The sequence below is a fragment of the Corythoichthys intestinalis genome, chromosome 3 (genome assembly GCF_030265065.1).
Source record: "Corythoichthys intestinalis isolate RoL2023-P3 chromosome 3, ASM3026506v1, whole genome shotgun sequence".
NCBI classification, from domain to species: domain Eukaryota; kingdom Metazoa; phylum Chordata; class Actinopteri; order Syngnathiformes; family Syngnathidae; genus Corythoichthys; species Corythoichthys intestinalis.
The window spans coordinates 20,653,897-20,674,857 of NC_080397.1; the positions used below are offsets into that span (position 1 = coordinate 20,653,897).

A 20,961-nucleotide genomic window follows, 5' to 3' on the forward strand; every position below is an offset into this window, starting at 1 on the left:
TTCTCAAAGGCACCGTATATTGATAATGACCCTCACAACTTTAAATGACTTCCACACATAGCAAAGGTTACTGTCTAGTTATCGCAAGACCCTTGTGTCTAGTTAAGTGGAGGGTAAAGAATTGGGCTAGGGCCAATTGTTCCCAAAACCCTTTAAACTTTACATTGTGTGACCTTTTTTTTTTTCTTTTGAGAAAAAAAATACATGAAAATTATCAATAGTTACTTTGCCAAGTAACTAATTACTCTTACATTCAGGTAACTGAGTTACTAACGCAATTACTTTTTGGGACAAGTAATTTGTAACTGTAATTAATTACTTTTTAAAAGTAAAATTAACAACACTGATTAATATATACGTGGGTAGCCATGCAATACGTCCGTGTACAGTACACTAGATGGAGGCAATTTTTAACGAGGTGGGAAGTCAGGTGTACCACTACCAATTCTAGTTTAGCCCTTAGGTAATTCACGAGGGCACGTTAATTGAGTCACAATCAAATTGGGATAATACTTATTTATACAGTATTTTGCTTTTATATAGTGTTTATCCTTGTTTTAAAATTATAATTAAGGGTAAGGGCTAGTGGGGATTTTTTTGTGTGCGTGTGTGCTCACAACTGCGACTACCCCCCCCCCCCCCCCCCCGTACCCGCCTAGTAGAAACTCCCGCTTCCTCATTGGTCGAAAGCCACATGACCCTACCCGGAAGCTACCTCTGATTGGCTCGCTGGCCAACCACTCCAAACAATTCCCCTTGACAACAATCAACCCATGTAGCAGTCGCCGCGGAGTCATCATACATCGGGCAAAATTAATCTTAATTCGACAACTACATTAAGGTAACCACCGTTTGTGAAACCATCCCGAAGTGGTCTGCTTGTTTGTGTTTTGAGCAGAAATTATGTGACTCCTAGGGAGTGATGTATATGTGCAAGCGCTAGCTGTTGGCTGTGAGGACATCACTTTTAGCGATGTCATTTAAGCTTGCGTTGTTTTACATGATGCGCATTTGCAGGTGTTAACAATAATTAATTGTTTTTATGCTTCAGGCGTGTGCTGATCCATATGTGGGGTTTTATTCCTGTCCAGATTTGTGATGGTCTTGTGTGTATCAGCACTTGGCACATACACACAATCTAATTGGGGATCACTGATTTACTCACCAACTCGGTGGCTGAGATACCGATCGGCACCTGTTGCTTCACGGCGCTTAGCTTCCTAGCTTTTTTTTATTCAGTGACAAAACACAGGCATCACCTGAGAAAGAATGTTTTTAGGTTAAAGTTAATCACATCCCCGTAATGAGCACGTGTAACATAACACCTGTTTACTTTATTATTGATCATTTTTATTTCAAATTGGGAACTTCCCAACCACCTTTCCATTACAAGGGTAAAATGATAAACAAATTAGGGCTGCTGCTATCGATTATTTTAGTAGTCGATTAATCCATCAACTAGTTAGTTCGAATGATCGAGCAATTGGATTAGCAACATTTAATGCATTGCAAAATCAATTTTTGGAGATGTAAAACATCATTAAATGTGAATACAAAATAAAATTCTCAAGTGTTTCTTCAAACTATGCGGATTTTCACTTTCATTTATAAATAAATTAAAACACTTGATCTTAGCCTCAAACGGTATACAAAAAAAGAAGCAAAAGTTGGCTAACTTAAATTCTTTAAAATGCAAACTTTTTTCTTTCTTTTTTTTTTTACAATGCTCCTAACAAATCATTCAAACACATATTCCCTCAAAAAAAAAAAAAAAAAGGCTAAATATACCTATAAACTAAATTACGAATGCATAAAAAACAGCTCCAAAATTTTTTAGCTTATGTTGGTCTTAACAAGGAGCAACTGGATTCACACATTTTATTTTGTTAAAATTGACTGTTTTTATTGGAAAGCATATCGTTCTTTCAACGTACAATACGAACAGATTTTACAGATTTCTGTTGCTTTTCCTTTTTACAGACAAAACAAAACAAAACAAACAAAAAAAAACAAATACCAAGGAGCAGGGAACCTATTACATCACTATACCTTTTACATGCAAGAAATCATTATGTATGAGCATATATTAACCAAAATCACTTCGTACAGGCTTAACATATTCTGTCCATTTTGTCTACATCACATAAAACATGTCCAGTTGTAGCTTTATTGCGTAGGAGAGCCTCTCCATAATAAAAATCTCTCTAACGATTTACACATTTTAATCAGTTATGTAATATTCACTGTTCCCACTAGAGGGCAGTGTATCCACCCAAATCAATAAAACTAAATGCAAACACTTTCAAAACAAACCATTACAATACCACAAATTAAACGAATACCCGAAGCAGCAAAATTTGATTTTGAGCTTTGTTCTAATAGAATTACCGTATTGGCCCGAATATAAGACGACCCCGATTATAAGACGACCCCCTCTTTTTCAAGACTTAAGTTTGAAAAAAGACTTTTTGAACACCAAATTAATTTTTATACAGAAACGACCACGGAAAGCTTTTCTCTGACTGAGCATTTTTTAGGCGATCTTTTTGAGCTCTCCATCTCCGTACATTACACTCTGTGACACCATATTTCACAGCCGCTTTGCAGTTGTTTGAAGACACCGCCTCATTTATCACCATCAACTTGAAGTTTGCGTCATAACTTCTCCTCAGCTGCCGGTGTTCTGCCAAAATGTCCTACATCGGCGAAACGTCCTACATTAGTCGAATTTGACACCTAAATTACTACCGTGCGCTCTAAACTTGTTTTGTTTAGATGCATACAGGAATAACGTACTAAAGAAATGCCTGCAGAAAATACTTAAATGTAGTTATGTCAAATAAGGACGATTTAAATACGCTACGTGACTAATGTGGTCAACTGCTTCAAAGCTAACACAAAAAAACACAATGGTTAAAAGTATGAGAGGGTAATACATGCAAAAAGTATCTTTGAGGCTGTGAAAAGGTTCTAAATAACTAAATAAAAACAAAAATAGTGAGTACTCGCCGCTTCCAACGGATGTGCGCATGCGTGTGAATGCATATGCAAGCGCCCTGAGCATTGTGTAGGACGTTTCGCCGCGTAGTAAGGAATGGCCAAACACCGGTTAACCTGGCCAATCTTCGACCCACTTTTCTCCAAATTGTCGCGAAGTTTCTCCATTTTCGGTTATCTCTTCTATTACCGGTATTTTCTTCTCTTTTCCTTCTTACCACTTTCTTCTTCGTGTCAGGGGTTCGCTTTGGCCGCCCGAGTCGCGTTCAGCATTCGATTCATTGATGACTGGCGCCATCAAGCGTCGTGAATGGGTATATGTCTAGGCCGCAGTTTTTTTTTTTTTTTTTTTTTTTTTTTAGACCGCAGTTATAAGACGACCTCCTCTTTTTCAATCTTATTTCAGTGCAAAAAACATCGTCTTATATTCGGGCCAATACGGTACTTGAGTTAATCGATTAATCGTTGCAGCACTAAAACAAACAAATGAATACATTTCTATGCCATTGACAACAATAGACGTCCAATGTATTTAAACTTGAAGTACTGGCTGTTGATGCTGAAGCTTCAGATGTGCGAACGATCACTGCTAACCTGCCCAGTCAAAACTGATTGTACCTTTAGTGCTGTCAAAGGCAGCCAATGAATTAATATGAAGTTCGCTAGCCGTGAATGATGATGGCCGACAAGGTCTTGTATCACTACATTTAAACTGAATTTATTTTTGTTTTTACAATTTTATTAATTTAATACCAACAGTCAATCCATTTAATTTGCTAGCATTTCTGTTGGGCAAACTACTTCCAGTATATCAATGCTTTATGTTAGGTTCAATCAGGTTTCAGCCTGTAGGCTGCTATGCAAGTCAATCTATATGTATCTTCTATCTGTATATGTAATATTGATGTATCCCACAAAGTATTAGCACTGTCACGACCCTTTCAATAATTCATGAAAGGGTACTTGAAAGTTTGAAAATGAACATATGTGGCCATTTATTTTGGGACAGCCGTTAAACATAATAAAAACAAGCTAAACAAAATGCTATACAATCAAACACTACGGGATACATCCTAAGCGCAACAAATTACAATAAAAATAGAAGACTGCCTTTGTGTCACCTTACAAAAGAAACATACTGTATACTTGAGGCCTACAAATGCCACAGCCAAAAGAACGTGGCCCACAACAATGAAAATGAGGGCACTGCATGACAATAGGTGTATACATACAAACAAATGTATACAAACACTTACCTGAACCCCGTCCGTCAGCATTTTCAACACAAAGTAAATCAAAATATTCAACGCACCAGTACGAATGAGACGTATGGAAACAGACTCCTTACATTAATTACAGCAGAAAAAGCAGAATCCTTTTTAAACCTACTTAAGACCCCAGCCCTGCCCCCCTGAAATAAATAAATACAATAGAGAGTTTTCTCTCTCTTGTTCAAATGAATGCTAGCTGTTCCTGTAATACTTGCCAATAAGAGCCAGGGTCACCTTTTGTAAAGTCTCAAGTTAGATTTGCCTTAGATACTACAAAATACAAGATACTTGCAAATGTGACATACGTATGTACACTATGGATTCCAAAGGGGCCTGCCTCTGTTCAGTCTCCATTGTTGCTCTGTTGAGCTCTCAATCCTTGTCAACTGTACATCTCAATTAACACTACGAGAGCTTTGTGTGGAGAGAGCCTGGTGCATGTGTGTGTGTTTGCAAGAGCACTTTAGTGTCTATATTTACTCGAGTGCACTTGTACAGCATCTGAATGTGTGTGTGTTTCCTTTGCATCCAGATGCATGCCTGTGGTGGGAAAATGGTGGAATCAGTGTAAGGGAAAGTTTGCAGAAATTGGAAAGACTGATGGACCCAGTTGCGGTTGAAATAGTCCAATCTAAATGGTACAAATAAAACGGTGTGTCTAGATGGAAACAGTGACTCATTTTTGATCCACAGCTGTGGTGGATGGGCTCTAGTGTTTTCCATTGTTCAAGTGTGTTAAGGGGCTGCTGATGCCAGCAGTGTGTTTAGCTGTGTGCACCTCCCCACCCCCTCTTCGGGATCCTCAGACAAATCACCTGGTGAGTAAAGAGCACCCATACTTGACTTTCTGGCTGATAAAGGTCACCAATTGTGTACTCTCACAAATTATGGATGTTGGTCTCATCAGTGGTTAAGACATACAGTATAGTATAATCTTTGATATTACCTACTTTGGTTGTAAGACAGGAACTAAAAGTTCATTGTGAGTACAATAATTGTGACCTATTAAAATACAGTATTGCTTAATAAATTGTGTCATTCTGTTTGAATAGCCCCCTATGCATTTTTGGTCAAATTTGTTTTTCATATACATTTTACAAAAATTTTGACGTCCATATTGGTGTAGGTTAGTGATAAACTATGGCACGATCTGATTTACGTCCAGATTTGAGTTACAGCACTGCCCTAGTTGTGCCTGTCGAATGTAAACAGGAAACATCCTGCGCTTAACCCTTACTTTTCGTTTGATGAAAACTGTAAGGTGGCCATCTTGTTTGTGCTTGAGTGGCAATTTATGTCACAATAGCGCTGTTAATAGAATCTATTTTGAAATTATGCTAAGAGTCCTAAACCTTTGTTGTTGTTTCCCGTAATTTTACAGTTATTTATGTTACACATTATGAATCTAATTGACCAAATTTAGTCTGACAGAGGCAGCACAGTAGAAGACTGAAAAGCACAACGCCTCACAGGTCTGATATCAAGGGTTCCAGCCTTGCTGTGTGGAGTTTGCATCTCTCTGTGCTTGCACGGATTTTTCTGTGTTTTCCACTTTTCTTGTACATCCCCAAAACATGCCCGCTAGATGACTGAACAGTACACTCATGTTTTTGTGTGTGTATTAGGTTGTACACTATGTCTATAGACCCTACTCACATGACGTCACAACCACGCCTCCGCGCCATATTGTCCGTCAACTCGTCGTGTTGACGCATTACCGCTACGTAAATTCCTCCTATTATGGCGTGTTTTTCTGCTCGTTAACATTAATAATCAAAATGGTGAAGGCGTGTGTGGCAGTTGGTTGCAATAACAGAGAAGATAGACGGAGAGACTTGAAGTTCTACCGTGTTCCGAGAGACCCGGAGAGGAGAGCGAGATGGACTGCTGCAATTCGACGAGAAAACTGGGCTCCAAACGATTACCACAGATTATGTAGTAGTCATTTTATATCTAGTAAGATGCATTTAATATATATTTAGAGGGTTTTGGGCTGACAACCACAATTAAGATCATTGCGAGGCTAATCGCCGACAACATACAGTTTCAAATTCAAGCTGCTTATTTCTTCCTCCATCATTACATTTTGAATAATATTTAGCTGGTACCAAGTGAAAGAAGCTGGCCTCGTCTACGGATCATCAGTTAAACAGGTGTGTCCAAACCTTTTGCAAAGGGGGCCAGATTTGGTGTGGTAAAAATGCGGGGGGCTACCTTGGCTGATTTACATAGAACAATATATTTAAACAAATTTTAGCAAGCCCTTCTGTGTGTCACATTTGCTTTATTTTTTTAATTTATAATTTCAACAGTCTCGTCTTTGTGGCGTTCTCTTTCGACACTCGGGCTCTCGCGAAATACTGCTGCTGTGAAATTAAACTAGCTTCAAGTTGCTATAATTTCTCGCTGCGTAGCTTCCCTGTAATGTTGTCGTACATGTCAGCGTGTCTTGTTCGGTAATATCATTATCGCGTCACATCGAACTCTTTGAAAACGGCGACTGTCTCTTTGCAAATGAGGCAGACACAGTTGTTGCGTGTTTTATTGAAGAAATAGTCCAATATCCACCTATCCTTGAAGCGTCGGCCATCGCAGTCAACTTTTTTTTTTAATTGATTGTCGCCATTTTAGAAAATTGGAAGTAAAGGGTCACACGGGGTAATGTTGTTTAGAGTGCTGCTCTTAAAGTTTTTCAAACTTTCATGAGAATAGGCTGATTTTGTATGGACAAGATAGTTGTAGATATCAGGGTCGCAGATGTCAGGCAGAAAGGGCGAAGACAGCGGGTCGAAAAATATCGATTTAGGCATCAAATATGGATCTGGCGAATGGATAGACTGAAGCTTTTCCGCATAACACCTTTTATGCAACGCATCCAATGAGTTTACAGCGTCTGAAAGCACCGGGGCTTCCATGAATTGCACTATAAATTGCACGACAAATTGAAACCATTGAGAATACGGATAAACAATGACGGACAATATGGCGGCCGGATATAACGACACGTCATTCTGTGACGTTGGTGAGTAGGGTCTATTGCAGTGCTTGCATCCTCCTAGGTCGTGTCCTCCTCTGTTGGGGGAAGACCTTGATGGATGTGGTTGACAGAGGACCCACCTCCTCGGTAACCAAATGGGACGGTGTTGCTTTTGATGTACTTCCTGGTTGAATCATGTAAAAACGAAAATTATTTTACAGCAATTCAAATATATTCAAAAATATAAAGTTATGAAGCAACCGCTAAAGTGAAAATATTTTTATACTGTCAAGCTAACCATTACTAAGCACTAACAATCAGGTTTTAACCGTATTCTTGGGGGTTTGGTGTTAAACGCTCAAATAAGTAAAATCCACAGTAAAAACGTGAAATTTGAATAGTTTCATTTAGAAATCACTGCCACCACTTAAGGTGATTTGTTCCAGCTAAGCACGAAAAGCATTATGGGATACGGCTGCTGACTTATTAGTGTTGCGGTCTCCAAAATCTGCTCAAATTGGCCGACATGGAGGACCTATTATGAGTATGTAAGAGGGGCATCCTCTGAGTTTTAATGGATTGGGGCAGGCCTTTATGCAGTCTTGTGACGTAACTGGCCTTTTTAATGCAGACTGTATGTGCAGACCCTGAATTAGGACACAGCTTACGTATGTCCCCTTCAGTTGGCTGGCAACCATTTCAGGATGTACCTGTCCTTAGTCAGCTAGGATAAGTTCCAGCATCCCCATGTCCCTTGCGAGGATAAGCGGGATGGAAGATAAATGAATTCATGGACGAAGGTCTGATGCAGGAGTGTGTGTGTATATTCAGTCGGGAATGTGATTTCATGCTGATCCAAAATGAGGATGGTTCAGGTTTAGCAGAGGCCTATGCTCAACTCAGTACCATTCTAGTTAATGTTTTGATTTAGTTAATTGTTACCCTTGCAAAAAAATACGTTAAACTTCATTTTAATTAAAGATATAACAAAAATGTTTTTCCCCAAATGGATTTTTAATATCCATCCATATCTTAAAACATTGATTTGCATCAAAACAACTTCATGTTAACTAGTTGACAGCTGCTGTTGTATATCCTTCAAGAACACTCATTTAAATGGTGTTTTAAAATGTACCTTGATGTTTTTTGTGTGTGTACTGATCCGCCCATTTGCTGTATTTAACATAAAATCTCTCAAGTTAAATGCAGCATTGTACAACTGCAAACATGGTGATGTGTATTCTCTTTCTTGACAAACTACCTAATGGTGGCTGCTCGGTCCTCAGCCTGACAAAGACAAACACCCTTGCCAAGCAACCTGTTGTTCAGGAGAGATGAAGCACATGGCAATCTGGAGAGTACTGCTCATTTGTATGCATCGTTTGGAGATTGATTTGAAATCATTATTGCAAAAGTGCATGCAATAAAAGGATTTATTTATTTATTAAAAAAAAGAACAGCCCAAACTTATTGTGTGTCGATTTTCAAGAACATCTAATTTCCTCATGGTGCTCAGCGCTAATGCTTTACCTTATGTAGGTTCGCCTTTTTCATACACATAAAAGGCTGGTATTCTCTTTGCATGTCCTTGTTGGTACTGGAGATCAATGCTGATGTATTCATCCATGGTGTTTGAATGCTCACAGACTGAACATCTAAAAAAAGACCCTTTGATTTAGTTGCAAAGTTGTAGCTTGAACTCATTTTAATATGGAAATGAATGGCAGAATATCCCTGTACTTTGTTTTTTTCCCCACAACCTTTACACAATACTATATAACAGGAGAGAATTATAAATTAATATTAATCACATTTAAAAGTACATTTAATTATTTTTTTTCCCATCAAATTTATTGTAGAATATATGTGGATGTACTGTCGATAGTGTATTTGTATAGTGTACTATAGTGTGATTGACTGGGTACTAGGGTTGTTCCTATCATGTTTTTTTGCTCCCGATCCGATCTCGATCGTTTTAGTTTGAGTATCTGCCGATCCCGATATTTCCCGATCCGATTGCTTTTTTTTTGCTCCCGATTCAATTCCAATCATTCCCGATAATTTTTCCCGATCATATGCATTTTGGCAATGCATTAAGAAAAAATGAATAAAACTCGGACGAATATATACATTCAATATACAGTACATAAGTACTGTATTAGTTTATTATGACAATAAATCCTCAAGATGGCATTTACATTATTAACATTCTTTCTGTGAGAGGGATCCGCGGATAGAAAGACTTGTGACTTTGTACATTGTGACTAAATATTGCCATCTAGTGTATTTGTTGAGCTTTCAGTAAATGATACTGCAGCCATTCAACCCAAATGCATGATGGGAAGTGGAACCGTGACTGTGCGTAGTGCTACCAATTGATATATCTTCTCTGCGTTGGGAAGTAACATAAGGTGTTAAGAAAAAGATCAATTGCTACCTTGCTTCCCCACATTGTTTCCCGTGATATTTCTATCCGAAGGGAAAGGGATTGTAAGGCTTTAGCCTATTAAAAATAGGCTCCAAAGGCTGCCAAAATTCACTCTACTTGTTTTACGCTGCCTTTTATCTCTCTAAATGGGTAGAACGGCGCCATTACAGATTGAGCGCGACAATGCGTGAGTACTTTAAGCCTAAACTAAAGACTCTGGATGAGTGTAACATATTATGTCTGTAACGTTAAATACAATTAGAAAACGATTTAATTTAAAAAATTATATTAAAAAAAGGCACGGCCGATATTATTTTGCCGATTCCGATACTTTAAAAATGACGTGATCGGACCCGATCGATCGGGACATCTCTACTGGGTACTACTGACTACATGAGATAGTGAATCCTAGAATTGCAAAGATGGTTACTGTTCGAATTGTATCGAATGTAACTGCAACATTAAATCAACAACTATTGGATTCTCAACAATTAATATTCTTGGTATTTAGCCTTTCATGAAAGTGGACTGAAATCGAAAACCAACTAACTAACCAGGAACAGTCACTGACAGCATGCTATATGCAGTATATAGTGGTAGGGGCAGACCTGAAAGCAAGAAATTTAGGTGATGTCACTTGGGTCAATTTTTGACCTGCCCAAAAAAATCCAGAAAAAAAAAATGCTTCTTGCTTTAATTCAGAGATTCAGTTAGGGCTGTTCGATTTTGCCTAACTAAAAAATCTCAATTATTTTCTCTCTAACCCGAATTTCCGATATCAATTACGATTTCTTGGCAAAATAGAAATAATAACAACTAAAGTATTTGGAATGTCTTTTATTTACAGACTCCAGCTCTATTCTTAATTAAAGCGATAATGAAAGAAGTGCATATACTGTTTGAAACAAAATCAAGCATGAGAAAAGTCAGTCAGTCAGTTTGTAAACCAAAAAGTCTGTCAGCAAGTCAGTCTGCCAACCAGCTACCCAGCCACTCAATGAAGTAAGTCGGGAGAAGTAGGAAGGCAGCCAGGCTCAGCGTGATGTGCTGTCACATTTCTGTCTGGTCTTATTTACATAAATGAATGATTAGTGCAAAACTGTCACTCAATAATAACAATATTGAAGGTGGAAATCACCTTGTCTAAACAAACACAAATATGCACCCGAGTGAATGTGTAATAAACACAATGATCCCTTAGGTTTATTATTAGCATGTCATCTTTACAAAAGACGTCAGGTCAAACACAATTCTGGGCCAATGAGCAATGTGTATATAGATTCCATTTTTAATGTAGACCTATGCATTTTGCAAAAACATGCTATTGTATTAAAACAAAAGACAACATGGCATGTTTTTAGCTACTGTAATTTTGTAGCAGCAAAAATTAGAAGTTGGAGTAGAAAAGTCAGCCAGGTTCAGTAAATCAGATTTCGCATGATTACCAGTACTTTTGTGCTCCACAATTGGATGAACAATTTTTCATTTTCCAGATGATGATGGAATCACAAGCATTATTTTCTGAATTATATTGAACTTTATAATAGATTTCTGGTAAAGGGGTGTTTAACAAGAGGCCAGTTAGGTGGGGCTTTTGTTTTGGTGCAAGAGAGTGATGAGGATGTGTGTCTTGTTTGCTCTGGCTCTCATAGCAACGTTAGCCTGCAGTGGATGTTCGCTGACATGTAAACTGCACTTAATCACAGGATGCAATTCTGGATTGTTTACTAATTCCATAAATGTTTGTATTAGAAATTTAAATAATATCCTTTTAGTGCCTGAATGTATTCTACTTTGTGGCAATAAATGTCTGCAACCCTGACACTATCATCTGTTCCACCTCCGTCCTCTGTCTCCCGCCCGCCCAACCCTCCAACCCTCCTCTTCAATGGATTCTATTTAAACCTCGGACACTCAAATGGGCCATTTTAAGCCACACTGACCTCTTCGGTAAAAGCTCCATTGTGAATGACTAACTCTTACTCTCACCTGTCTCCAGCTTCTTCACTCAAGATTTGAAGGCAACAACTGGCAGTCTTCAGAGGACTCATCCAGAGATTCAACAAAATTATTAAAGCTTCAAAATTCAAAGGAAAAAATTCAGATGACTTGTTGGAGCTTCGTTTGATTTTTTGATGCAACATGCACCAAATTCTGGGAAGGGAACATGTTTTTTTAAGAAGAAATGACGTTTGGATAAAGACACTGACATGATTCAGCTGGGAATGGCTAATATATAGGTATCGGTAAGTGGTTTTAAATTAACATTACAGTACTTGCCTATACATTATTTAATATGTTTTATGTAAAGACATTATGTGAATGATGTTAGATTTGAGCCTCTGAAATGAAACGCTTGGGCACCGCTATCATTTTCAACCAAAATGTTATGTTAGATGTCAGGAAATTATCTGCACCAGAAGGATATAGTATACCTGTGAGAAACATCAGCGGTTGCACTAGTTGATTCCCGTGGTGATGGGGTCACGAGCGGGAATTCCGTGTATGCCTCCATTGACGTGGAATTGGTTGAAGATGTGCACACTGGATCACATCAATAGCAAAGTATTTGTTTTCGTTGTTTTTGTAAGCCAAAAGAGCAATCTTTAGGATAGCTCAAATACTGCTGGAAAGTTGAGAATTTGTGCAAGGTGAGTGATTCTTTTGTGTGGCAACTGCAACAGTTGGTGGTGAAGATTTCTGTCGTATTTCTATAGTATTTTATTCGATTATGAGGACTTTAGTTGACCAATCGCTTAAACAAAGAACAAAAAAAACTCGTTCTTCCTCAGGCCAACACGTACCCTTCCACCAAGTTTGATAACCGTGGGTCATATTTCCAAATTAAGCAGAACAGACAGAGAAATTATTGCTAATTATCGTGTGAGAATATCACGGTTGACAATGGTTATGTTACTTCAAACTTCGTGATGTTTTTTGATTGCATGACTTTAAGCACAGAACAAGTTGTTATTCATTTGACAGTGTCATAAAATAGTCTGTCTTTTGGAAGTTCTACTGTATTGCTTGTGTTGAATCTACAGTATTTGTGTGTGTGTGTTGTAGATTTATGTTTTAAGTTAATACTTATGAATTTGAGTGCCATCTCAATTAAGTCTCATCTTTGCATTAGCAATTCTACAATTAACATGAGATCATTTTATTAAAATGGCCCTGTGCTGCACTTAATATTCTTTAAAATCAATGACTTTAATATTGTGAATTGCACTCTAAAAATGTTTTTTTCTTCATCGACAGCTGACATGAGCTAAGTCCCACCTTGCTGCCTAGGTATCCCCTTGGCAGGATGACTGCTGTCTTTCCCTCAGAGAACAGCCCAGACGGGGCTGAAGCAGGGGCAGCGGGAGCAATAGGGAATAGCTCCGTTTCCGGTGTTGACACTGGGGAATCCAATGTAGATTCTGCGGGAGGTTCTTTTGGAGGTACAGTGGTCACAGCCCATGGCCAGAGGTACACGCGCTGCAGCACCCAGGACAGCTCAGACATAAACACAGATGATGAAGGAGCGAACGTCCGCCGCCTTACACCGCTGGAGAAACTCAACCTGGATATGTGCCAGGATGAGAGGTGAGGCTCGGATTCTTTCTTCTTTCCTCTCTCTACACCACTTTTGCATTCCGTCTATTATTTTGTGGTTTGACAACAGGGTGGTCCGTGAACTTGCAGTGGGCAGAAGAATAAGCTTTTACAAAATTCGAGGAGAGCTTGGCTGTGGAAATTTTTCCCATGTCAAGCTGGGAATTCATGCCCTCACCAAAGGTAAAACAAACCCAATTATAAACGAACACTTGATTAAAAGTACAAATCTCGGAAGTCGCTTTGCATAATAATAGATCTAATAATCAGTGAAACCACAAAATTTTAAAGGGTGTTCCACTAAGAACATTGAAAATGTTTTCATATTGTTTCATTATTTATTATTTGGTCATTATTTAATTTTATTAAAACTGCATAAATCCTTTTTGGACCATGTTGCTTGAGATCACAGCAATATGTTGTATTTTGTGTAGTTACTTTGGTAACTCGGTCTAGGTATTGCCAACAACATCACAATACAATACTTACAGAGGTCAAGATACATGTGCATCGCGAAACATGATACATGGACCAAAAAAAACCGATACAAATTCCAATACTGTACAATTAAAAAATGTACAACACGCACATTTTTATTTTGCTGGATAGCAAGAATGCGTACAAAGTGTAACTGATTGTGTGCTGACCTTGAACAGAATGATCAGAGACCTCTTGTGTCCTTGGTGACATGACACATCAAAGCTCAATAGGGAAGAAAGAAGGGTGCTTTTTTCCACTCTTTGTGTGTGTATGCATGCACGTTTGTGTGCTTTTTTTTTTTCTTTTTTTTTCAATTAAAAAGTTTTATGTTGGCTACTTCCTGGTGATGCACAAATTGTTTTTCTCTTCAATAGGATATAACACTTGTATTTCTGAGTCCGTCATGGGGAAAGAAGCCAAAGTGACACTACATAATGCATACAGATGCACAATTAGATCTTGCTTAATCATTTTGTGTAATAATTTACCTGAAGTATATTTTCCTGCCGTGTAAATAATTTAGGAGTACATTTCGCAGTCTCTTTGGAGTGTTACTATTAACCATTCATCTATAAACATTATAGATAAAGAATTTAAACAAATGTATTTTTAGAGTTGCAAAATTATGGTCAAAGTTGGAAACTTTTCCTGGGAGTTAACACAAATTTGTGGAAAATTAGCTGGAATAAACCTGGAATTTCGCAAATAAATGTTGGCTCTGGATAGACAATTATTGTTCTTAGGGAAAGGGTACTTCAACATAAATCCTGATTAAAACAGATTATCCAAAGATGACGATGAAAAACCCTCTCCCTGAAAGGGTTTAGCAAAATGGAGAGGCTTTATTTGATAAGTTTGATTAAGGTGCACTTTTTATTTCAGTTTTTGAAAGAGATTTGCCTGAATTGTTTTGTCAATGCTGGAATGAGTTGGTGGTTCCGTGGTAAAAGTAATATTTAAATCAACAATGGGCTACATATTTTTTTCTTTACTTGAAAAAACTGTATTATTATGCGATGAATCTGGGGCGTTCCCCTCCTCCTTCCCAAAGTCAGCTGGGATAAGCTACCAGTTCACCTTTGACTAAATGCGGTCCAATGGCATACAAATAGGTGATGGGATGGGTGGCAGCAACTTGCAGATGTCACATTTAGCTCGAATCTTGAAGAGGCAGCTCTACAAATGAAAATGTATGAGGAGAAAAAGTGCTATAGAAAATAGGTTATTATTAAAACTGAAATAAAATACTTAAAATTTATTCAAATACAGTTAATAAATTTGTTGATTTTTTTTTTGCATACATATCTGCTTATACAACAAAATGTTCATGTTTACACTTTCACTATTATTTCCAAAATGCCCCTTCTTAACTTCACATCAAAATTTAACATCTCTTTATTTTTATTTTTATTTATTTTATTTTATTTTATTTTATTTTTATTACACTTCTTTCCCTGCAACAACAGACAAAGTGGCCATCAAGATCCTTGACAAGACAAAGTTGGATCAAAAGACCCAGCGCTTGCTGTCCAGAGAGATCTCCAGCATGGAGAAACTACATCACCCTAACATCATACGCCTCTATGAGGTTTGTCATTTACACACTGTTATTGATTATATACCCGTTACTGTCTTAATGTCGTCACCATTTAAATATATGAAAACAGTATGATTGCCCATTTTCCTAATTTCTTCAGGTGGTGGAGACATTGTCACGGTTACACCTAGTGTTGGAGTATGCTGGTGGAGGAGAACTCTACAGCAAAATCACCACAGAGGGGAAGCTTTCTGATGCTGACAGCAAAATTGTATTTGCTCAGATCCTGTCTGCTGTTAAACACATGGTTGGTATCATGTCCACATTTAGTACAGAGTACATTTACTAATTACTTCAGCATAGTGTAAAATTTACCAATACAGTGGTACCTCTACATACAAATTTAATTCGTTCTAGGACCTGTTTTGTAAGTCGAAATGGTCGTATCTTGAGAAGGACTTTTCCATAAGAATACATTATAATTTGATGAATTCGTTTCGCAGCCCAAAATTCTACGCTTAAATCCTTCATAAATACTGCAGGTACAATTACTAATAGCAATTACACATTGCAAAACAAATAAATTATAAATACAAATCGGAATAATAATATAATTAACAAATAGGCTTCTAATGTGCGGTTGTGTTTTGCATGCTGTTCCTGAATGCACCGTGTGACTGACTACAGAGTGAGGGAATTGCGGAAGAGTTTTTACTTTCTCTTTTTATGTTGTTGTTGGCGTCGGCTATGGCGGCCAGTAGCTGTGTTGTTTTGCACCAGTTCTGAAATAAATGATTAAAAACCTGACGAAGTTTCGACAATAATAATTGTCACCTTAACTTAGAAAGACATGCGAAGGGAGGTCGAAGGAGGACCGTCGAGATTGTAGACATACTTCGGCCGTATTGTTGAGCCAGTTCACTGACGCGCACACCTCGCTCATATTTTTCTATCATTTTCATCTTAATTTCAATGCTAAGCGTAACCTTTTTCCTTTTTTCACCATCTGCACTAACCTAGGGACCCATGTTGATTTCTCTCACAAGAATATCCACTGTGCGTCCATCTTGCGGGAAAACAATGAATTTGCCAAGCTGTCATAAATCGTCGTATCTCGAGCATGTTGTCATATGTCGAGACAAATGACGAGACCAATTTTACGTTGGATGTCGAAAGGATCGTATGTCAAGGTACCACTGTATTACCTCTCAATTGGTTTGTGTGTTAAGCATGATGACACAAAAATTACAAAGCCATTTTCACTTAAACTTCATTGAGGGATGGCACATACAAAGGTACAGCAATAAAAAAAAAGGAATGAAGGAAAGAATGCTGACGGTACAATACCTTGTGTTTGAATCCTCAAGTACATCATCAGAGGTGGGTAGAATAGCCCAAAAATTTGTAGGAAGTAAGAGTAGCGTTAAGTAAAAGTCATCCCAAAATATTATGACAAGTGCAAGTAAAAAAAGTATTTGGTGAAAAGAATACGCAAGTAATAAGTAAATGTTTACAATGTCAGATTTATTCTTTTTTAAATAATGGTATATTTTTTCTCTCATCACGACATCATCTATATAAACTGTTATAATTATACTGTACTATATAACCTATTACATGACCATATTATGCTGGAACAATACACAAAAATCAACGAATTATGGCTAGAAAAATCGACTTTTTTTTTTTAACTCGGTTTCATAAGACCGTCATAATGATGACATGACACTGTCATAAACATTGATAAACGATAATGACAGATGTCATTAAGTTTCCTAACCCTAACACAGTTCCTAAACTCTCATCCCAACCTAAAGACATTTGAAAAAAATCTCAATATTGCATCAAAAGTGACATAATTTACTAAATGATACTCAATGACATCTGTCATAAGCCCTCATTCATATTCATGACGGCTGTCATGTCATGATTTTGACAGTCTTGTGATACTGAGTTGAAATAAAGTGGAACAGAAAAATCTCCAGGAATGAAACGTCACCTGTCAACAGAGCATGAGGGTCCCCTAGTAGAGAAAGCATATTTCCCACCGTGAAATTAAAACAATCATCTGTGATCTATCGGGGCCAAATAAAAATTGGGGGAGAGGTTGAAATCAGCGCTTTGGAATAATATTGATGGCAGTGCCTGATGTGAAAACGTTTTGTTTTTTACGGAGCTTTAAAGACGCCATTTGATTGAACAGGCCGGCGTGATCATAGGACTTCCGACTGAAAGCTTCTGTGTGGTCATGTGACTTGTTATGTCTGATTAGTATAATGGAGTCTTGCGATTATTGTTGCAACTTCTCATTGGTGAAAGTTTTAGAGTTACTTTGGGCATCTCTGACAAAAATAAAGCAAAATCTAATATGTAGACTAAAAAGAGGAAAAATGTAACGACAAGTGTAGCCCAACATAACGGCGTAAGAGTAGTATTTCTTCTTCACAAATCTGCTCAAGTAAAAGTAAAAACTATGGCATTGTAAGTACATCTTTCTTAAAATGTTTCTCAAGTAAATGTAACGGAGTAAATGTAACGCTTTACTACCAACCTCTGTACATCATTATATATAAACCATGACGTTAACCAATTCACTGCCATTGACAGTGATAGACATAATATATATTTTAACTGGGATGGACGGCATTGAATGATAATGTTTCAGTGCCATTGACAGCAATAGAAGTCCTATCCATTTGGATTGGGAAGGTCTGGCAGCAATCAAATGACGATTGTTCCTTTTTGTCTGATCTTTTCCTCCCAATGTATTAATATTTCATCTACTATGTGTGTTTTTTTCTGCCATCAGCATGAAAACAACATAATTCACCGAGACTTGAAGGCGGAAAACGTTTTCTACACCAGCATTTCTTGCGTTAAGGTGGGTGACTTTGGCTTCAGCACTTTGAGCCGTCGTGATGAAACGCTCAACACTTTCTGCGGCTCCCCACCTTACGCTGCCCCTGAGCTCTTCCGTGATGAAAATTATGTGGGTGTCTTTGTGGACATCTGGGCCTTGGGAGTGATGCTATTCTTTATGGTGACGGGCACCATGCCGTTCAGGGCAGATACTGTGGCTAAACTCAAGAGATGTATTCTTGAAGGTGCCTTTACAATGCCCTCCTGGCTTCCAGAGACATGCCAAAAACTGATCCGTGCGATCCTCCAACCATTACCGACTGACCGTTGCTCTATAGAACAGGTGATGAGCAGTGACTGGCTGCAACATGTCGACTTCCCTCGGCCCATGGAGCCCTTCAAGCTGGAGCCATCTCACCTTGTAGAAAAGAATCCTTCTGAGCTGGGGGTGGAGGAAATGGAAGTAATAACAGCACTAGAGACACTTGGCATAACCTCAGAACACATCCTGAACAATCAGGGAAAGGACTGCAGGAGTTCCATCACAGGAGTTTATAGAATCCTGCTGCATGGTGCACACAAGAAGCACACTGTAGAGAGCATGCCAACAGCCACGCAGGTACCTGGACCAAAAGCGACGAAAAAGGAGCGTTTAAAGGTGTACCGTAGTTTACGGCACACATCCAAACTCTGTGTGATTCTGTGACATAATGCTCAGGTTGATGCTAGATATTATTTATACAGTAAGACAATATTTTGATTTGAAAAGTGAATGTCCAGCAGTAGGTTAAAACATTAAAAACACGCTACTCCCTGCATTCGAAAAATGAAATCTAGGATTTCATATTATTCATTTAGTGAGTGAAATTAGTCTCTGTGAGAATGTTGCTGATTGAATTGTCTCATCTTTTGACAGAGACTTCTTAATGCACAAGATTTGGAGAACATTGAATGTGATGTACTTAGTCTTTGGCTGGATGAATGTATCTGACACTAGGCTTGGCATGATTTAGCACTTATCTTCCTTATAATAATAATAATCACTCTAAAACAATAATCACTTTAGAATGTGCAAAGGCTTGTATGCACATACTTCAGGGTAAACTTTCCATTTCCAATGTCGTTAGAGATGCTTCGCTGCCATCTTGCCTGATGTATCTCTACGAGATGTCCCACAGGTCCTTAGCCTGTCAGGGAAAGCCAATAAATGACTTGGAATTTGTTTTGACTCAACTTTGAATCTTCTGATCGTACCCATACCCTTGCTCATAACTGACTAAAAATTAACCTGTTATAAACAGTGTTGTTAATAACGGCGTTAGAATATAACGGCATTACTAACGGCATTATTTTCTTCAGTAGTGAGTAATCTAATTAATTACTTTTCTCATCTTGGCAAAGCCGTTACCATTACTGAGGCGGGAAAGGCGTGCGTTATTATGCGTTACGATGTTGGTTGACTGATGCGAGAAAAGTCTGAAAAAGACTCATGGAGACGAGAGCAGAGCAGGAGTGGGGAGGAGGCAAGGGAGTGTGACGCCGTTGCAAACGCGATGCTACTATGCTAGGTGGCTCCAATAATACCTGACTGTAGCCGATAGCCTACAAACTACTGCCACATAATGCTTTGATAGATATCACATATATACAGAACTAGATGCAAATGAGACACGGCGGCATTCGCAACATGTATAATAAAGAACTAGATGCGTTGGTAAACAGCCGCCATCTCAGGAAGGCTCTGTTGAAGAGAACCTTCCTAGCGAACCAAAGTCGCTTTGTATCTAAAATGCTGCTAAATCGGCAAAACATAACTTAAATCTATCTTTCAATGATGAAACAGTTTTAAAACTTACACATGTCCAAAATAGACAGAAGGGAACTAATGCAATAACGGGAGCCATTTTAGCAACTTTAACGGTTGATTCACAACATTAAATGACTTCCACACATAGCAAAGGTCGCAATACCCCTGTGTCTAGTTAGGTTTAGGGTAAAGAATTGGGCTATGGCCAATTGTCCCAAAAAGCCTTTAAACTACACATTGTGTGACCTGTTTTTGTTGTTGTTGTTGTTGTTTTTTTTTTAAAGAAAGAAAAAAAAACATGAAAATTATCACCAGTTACTTTGCCAAGTAACTAATTACTCATACATTCAGGTAACTGAGTTACTAACGCAATTACTTTTTGGGAGAAGTAATTTGTAACTAATTACTTTTTTTTTAAAGTAAGATTAACAACACTGGTTATAAATGAGAATGGCTTCTATTTGTCCCTACATTTAATTTTTTTTATTTAATTATTTTAAAAATGACTGCCTTATGCTTTTCTGAATATTGTGACACACACACACAAAAGCAATTTTGTACACTGAATAAAAATATAAAGGTGAAATTTTTTTCATCTTCATGAGATGAAGATCCAAAACATTTTCCACAGACATATCAAGATGCTGATTAGACCGCATGATAGTTGTCCTAGGTAGTATGTCGTTGACTGGCCACAATAAAGTAATGACATTTTTTTCTTAAAATGAATAAATAAATAACTAATTTGTCCGGCATTAAACCATTAGACTGTTTCACTTTTTTTTTCTCTTTAAGAAGTTTTCAACGGTTATGGTAAAATCACAAAATGCGTTGAACACAAAAATTTAAAAAACTAAAAGTAAAAGGTTTTTTTTTTTCTTTGCTCTGAAAATTGCATCGCGAGGAGTTTTTGTACACTAGTTTGAGACTTGAATCATCTCGGCTTTTTTTCCCGACTGAAATTGGAAAATATTTGAATTAGAATACGGAAATTGCACGTGACTTCAT

At 37.8% G+C, this 20,961-nt stretch overlaps 1 protein-coding gene across 1 annotated transcript; it reads left to right on the forward strand.

Annotated features, from left to right (window-relative positions):
- Positions 1-715: 715 nt before the first annotated feature.
- On the forward strand, positions 716-19,629 carry nim1ka (NIM1 serine/threonine protein kinase a). The gene is made up of 7 exons (XM_057831981.1): positions 716-841; positions 11,673-11,919; positions 12,932-13,261; positions 13,341-13,453; positions 15,217-15,338; positions 15,448-15,594; positions 18,097-19,629. The coding sequence occupies exons 3-7, from the start codon at positions 12,981-12,983 to the stop codon at positions 18,850-18,852; spliced, it is 1,419 nt and encodes a 472-aa protein (XP_057687964.1). The 5' UTR covers positions 716-841; positions 11,673-11,919; positions 12,932-12,980; the 3' UTR covers positions 18,853-19,629.
- The last annotated feature ends 1,332 nt before the right edge of the window (positions 19,630-20,961 follow it).

What these genes read in the sequence shown, in the direction of transcription:
- nim1ka (XM_057831981.1), top strand. Translation starts at nt 12,981, where the DNA reads ATGACTGCTGTCTTTCCCTCAGAGAACAGCCCAGACGGGGCTGAAGCA. An exon ending in GATATGTGCCAGGATGAGAG is followed by an intron (nt 13,262 to 13,340) that starts GTGAGGCTCGGA and finishes GTTTGACAACAG; the next exon opens with GGTGGTCCGTGAACTTGCAG. An exon ending in ACATCATACGCCTCTATGAG is followed by an intron (nt 15,339 to 15,447) that starts GTTTGTCATTTA and finishes TAATTTCTTCAG; the next exon opens with GTGGTGGAGACATTGTCACG.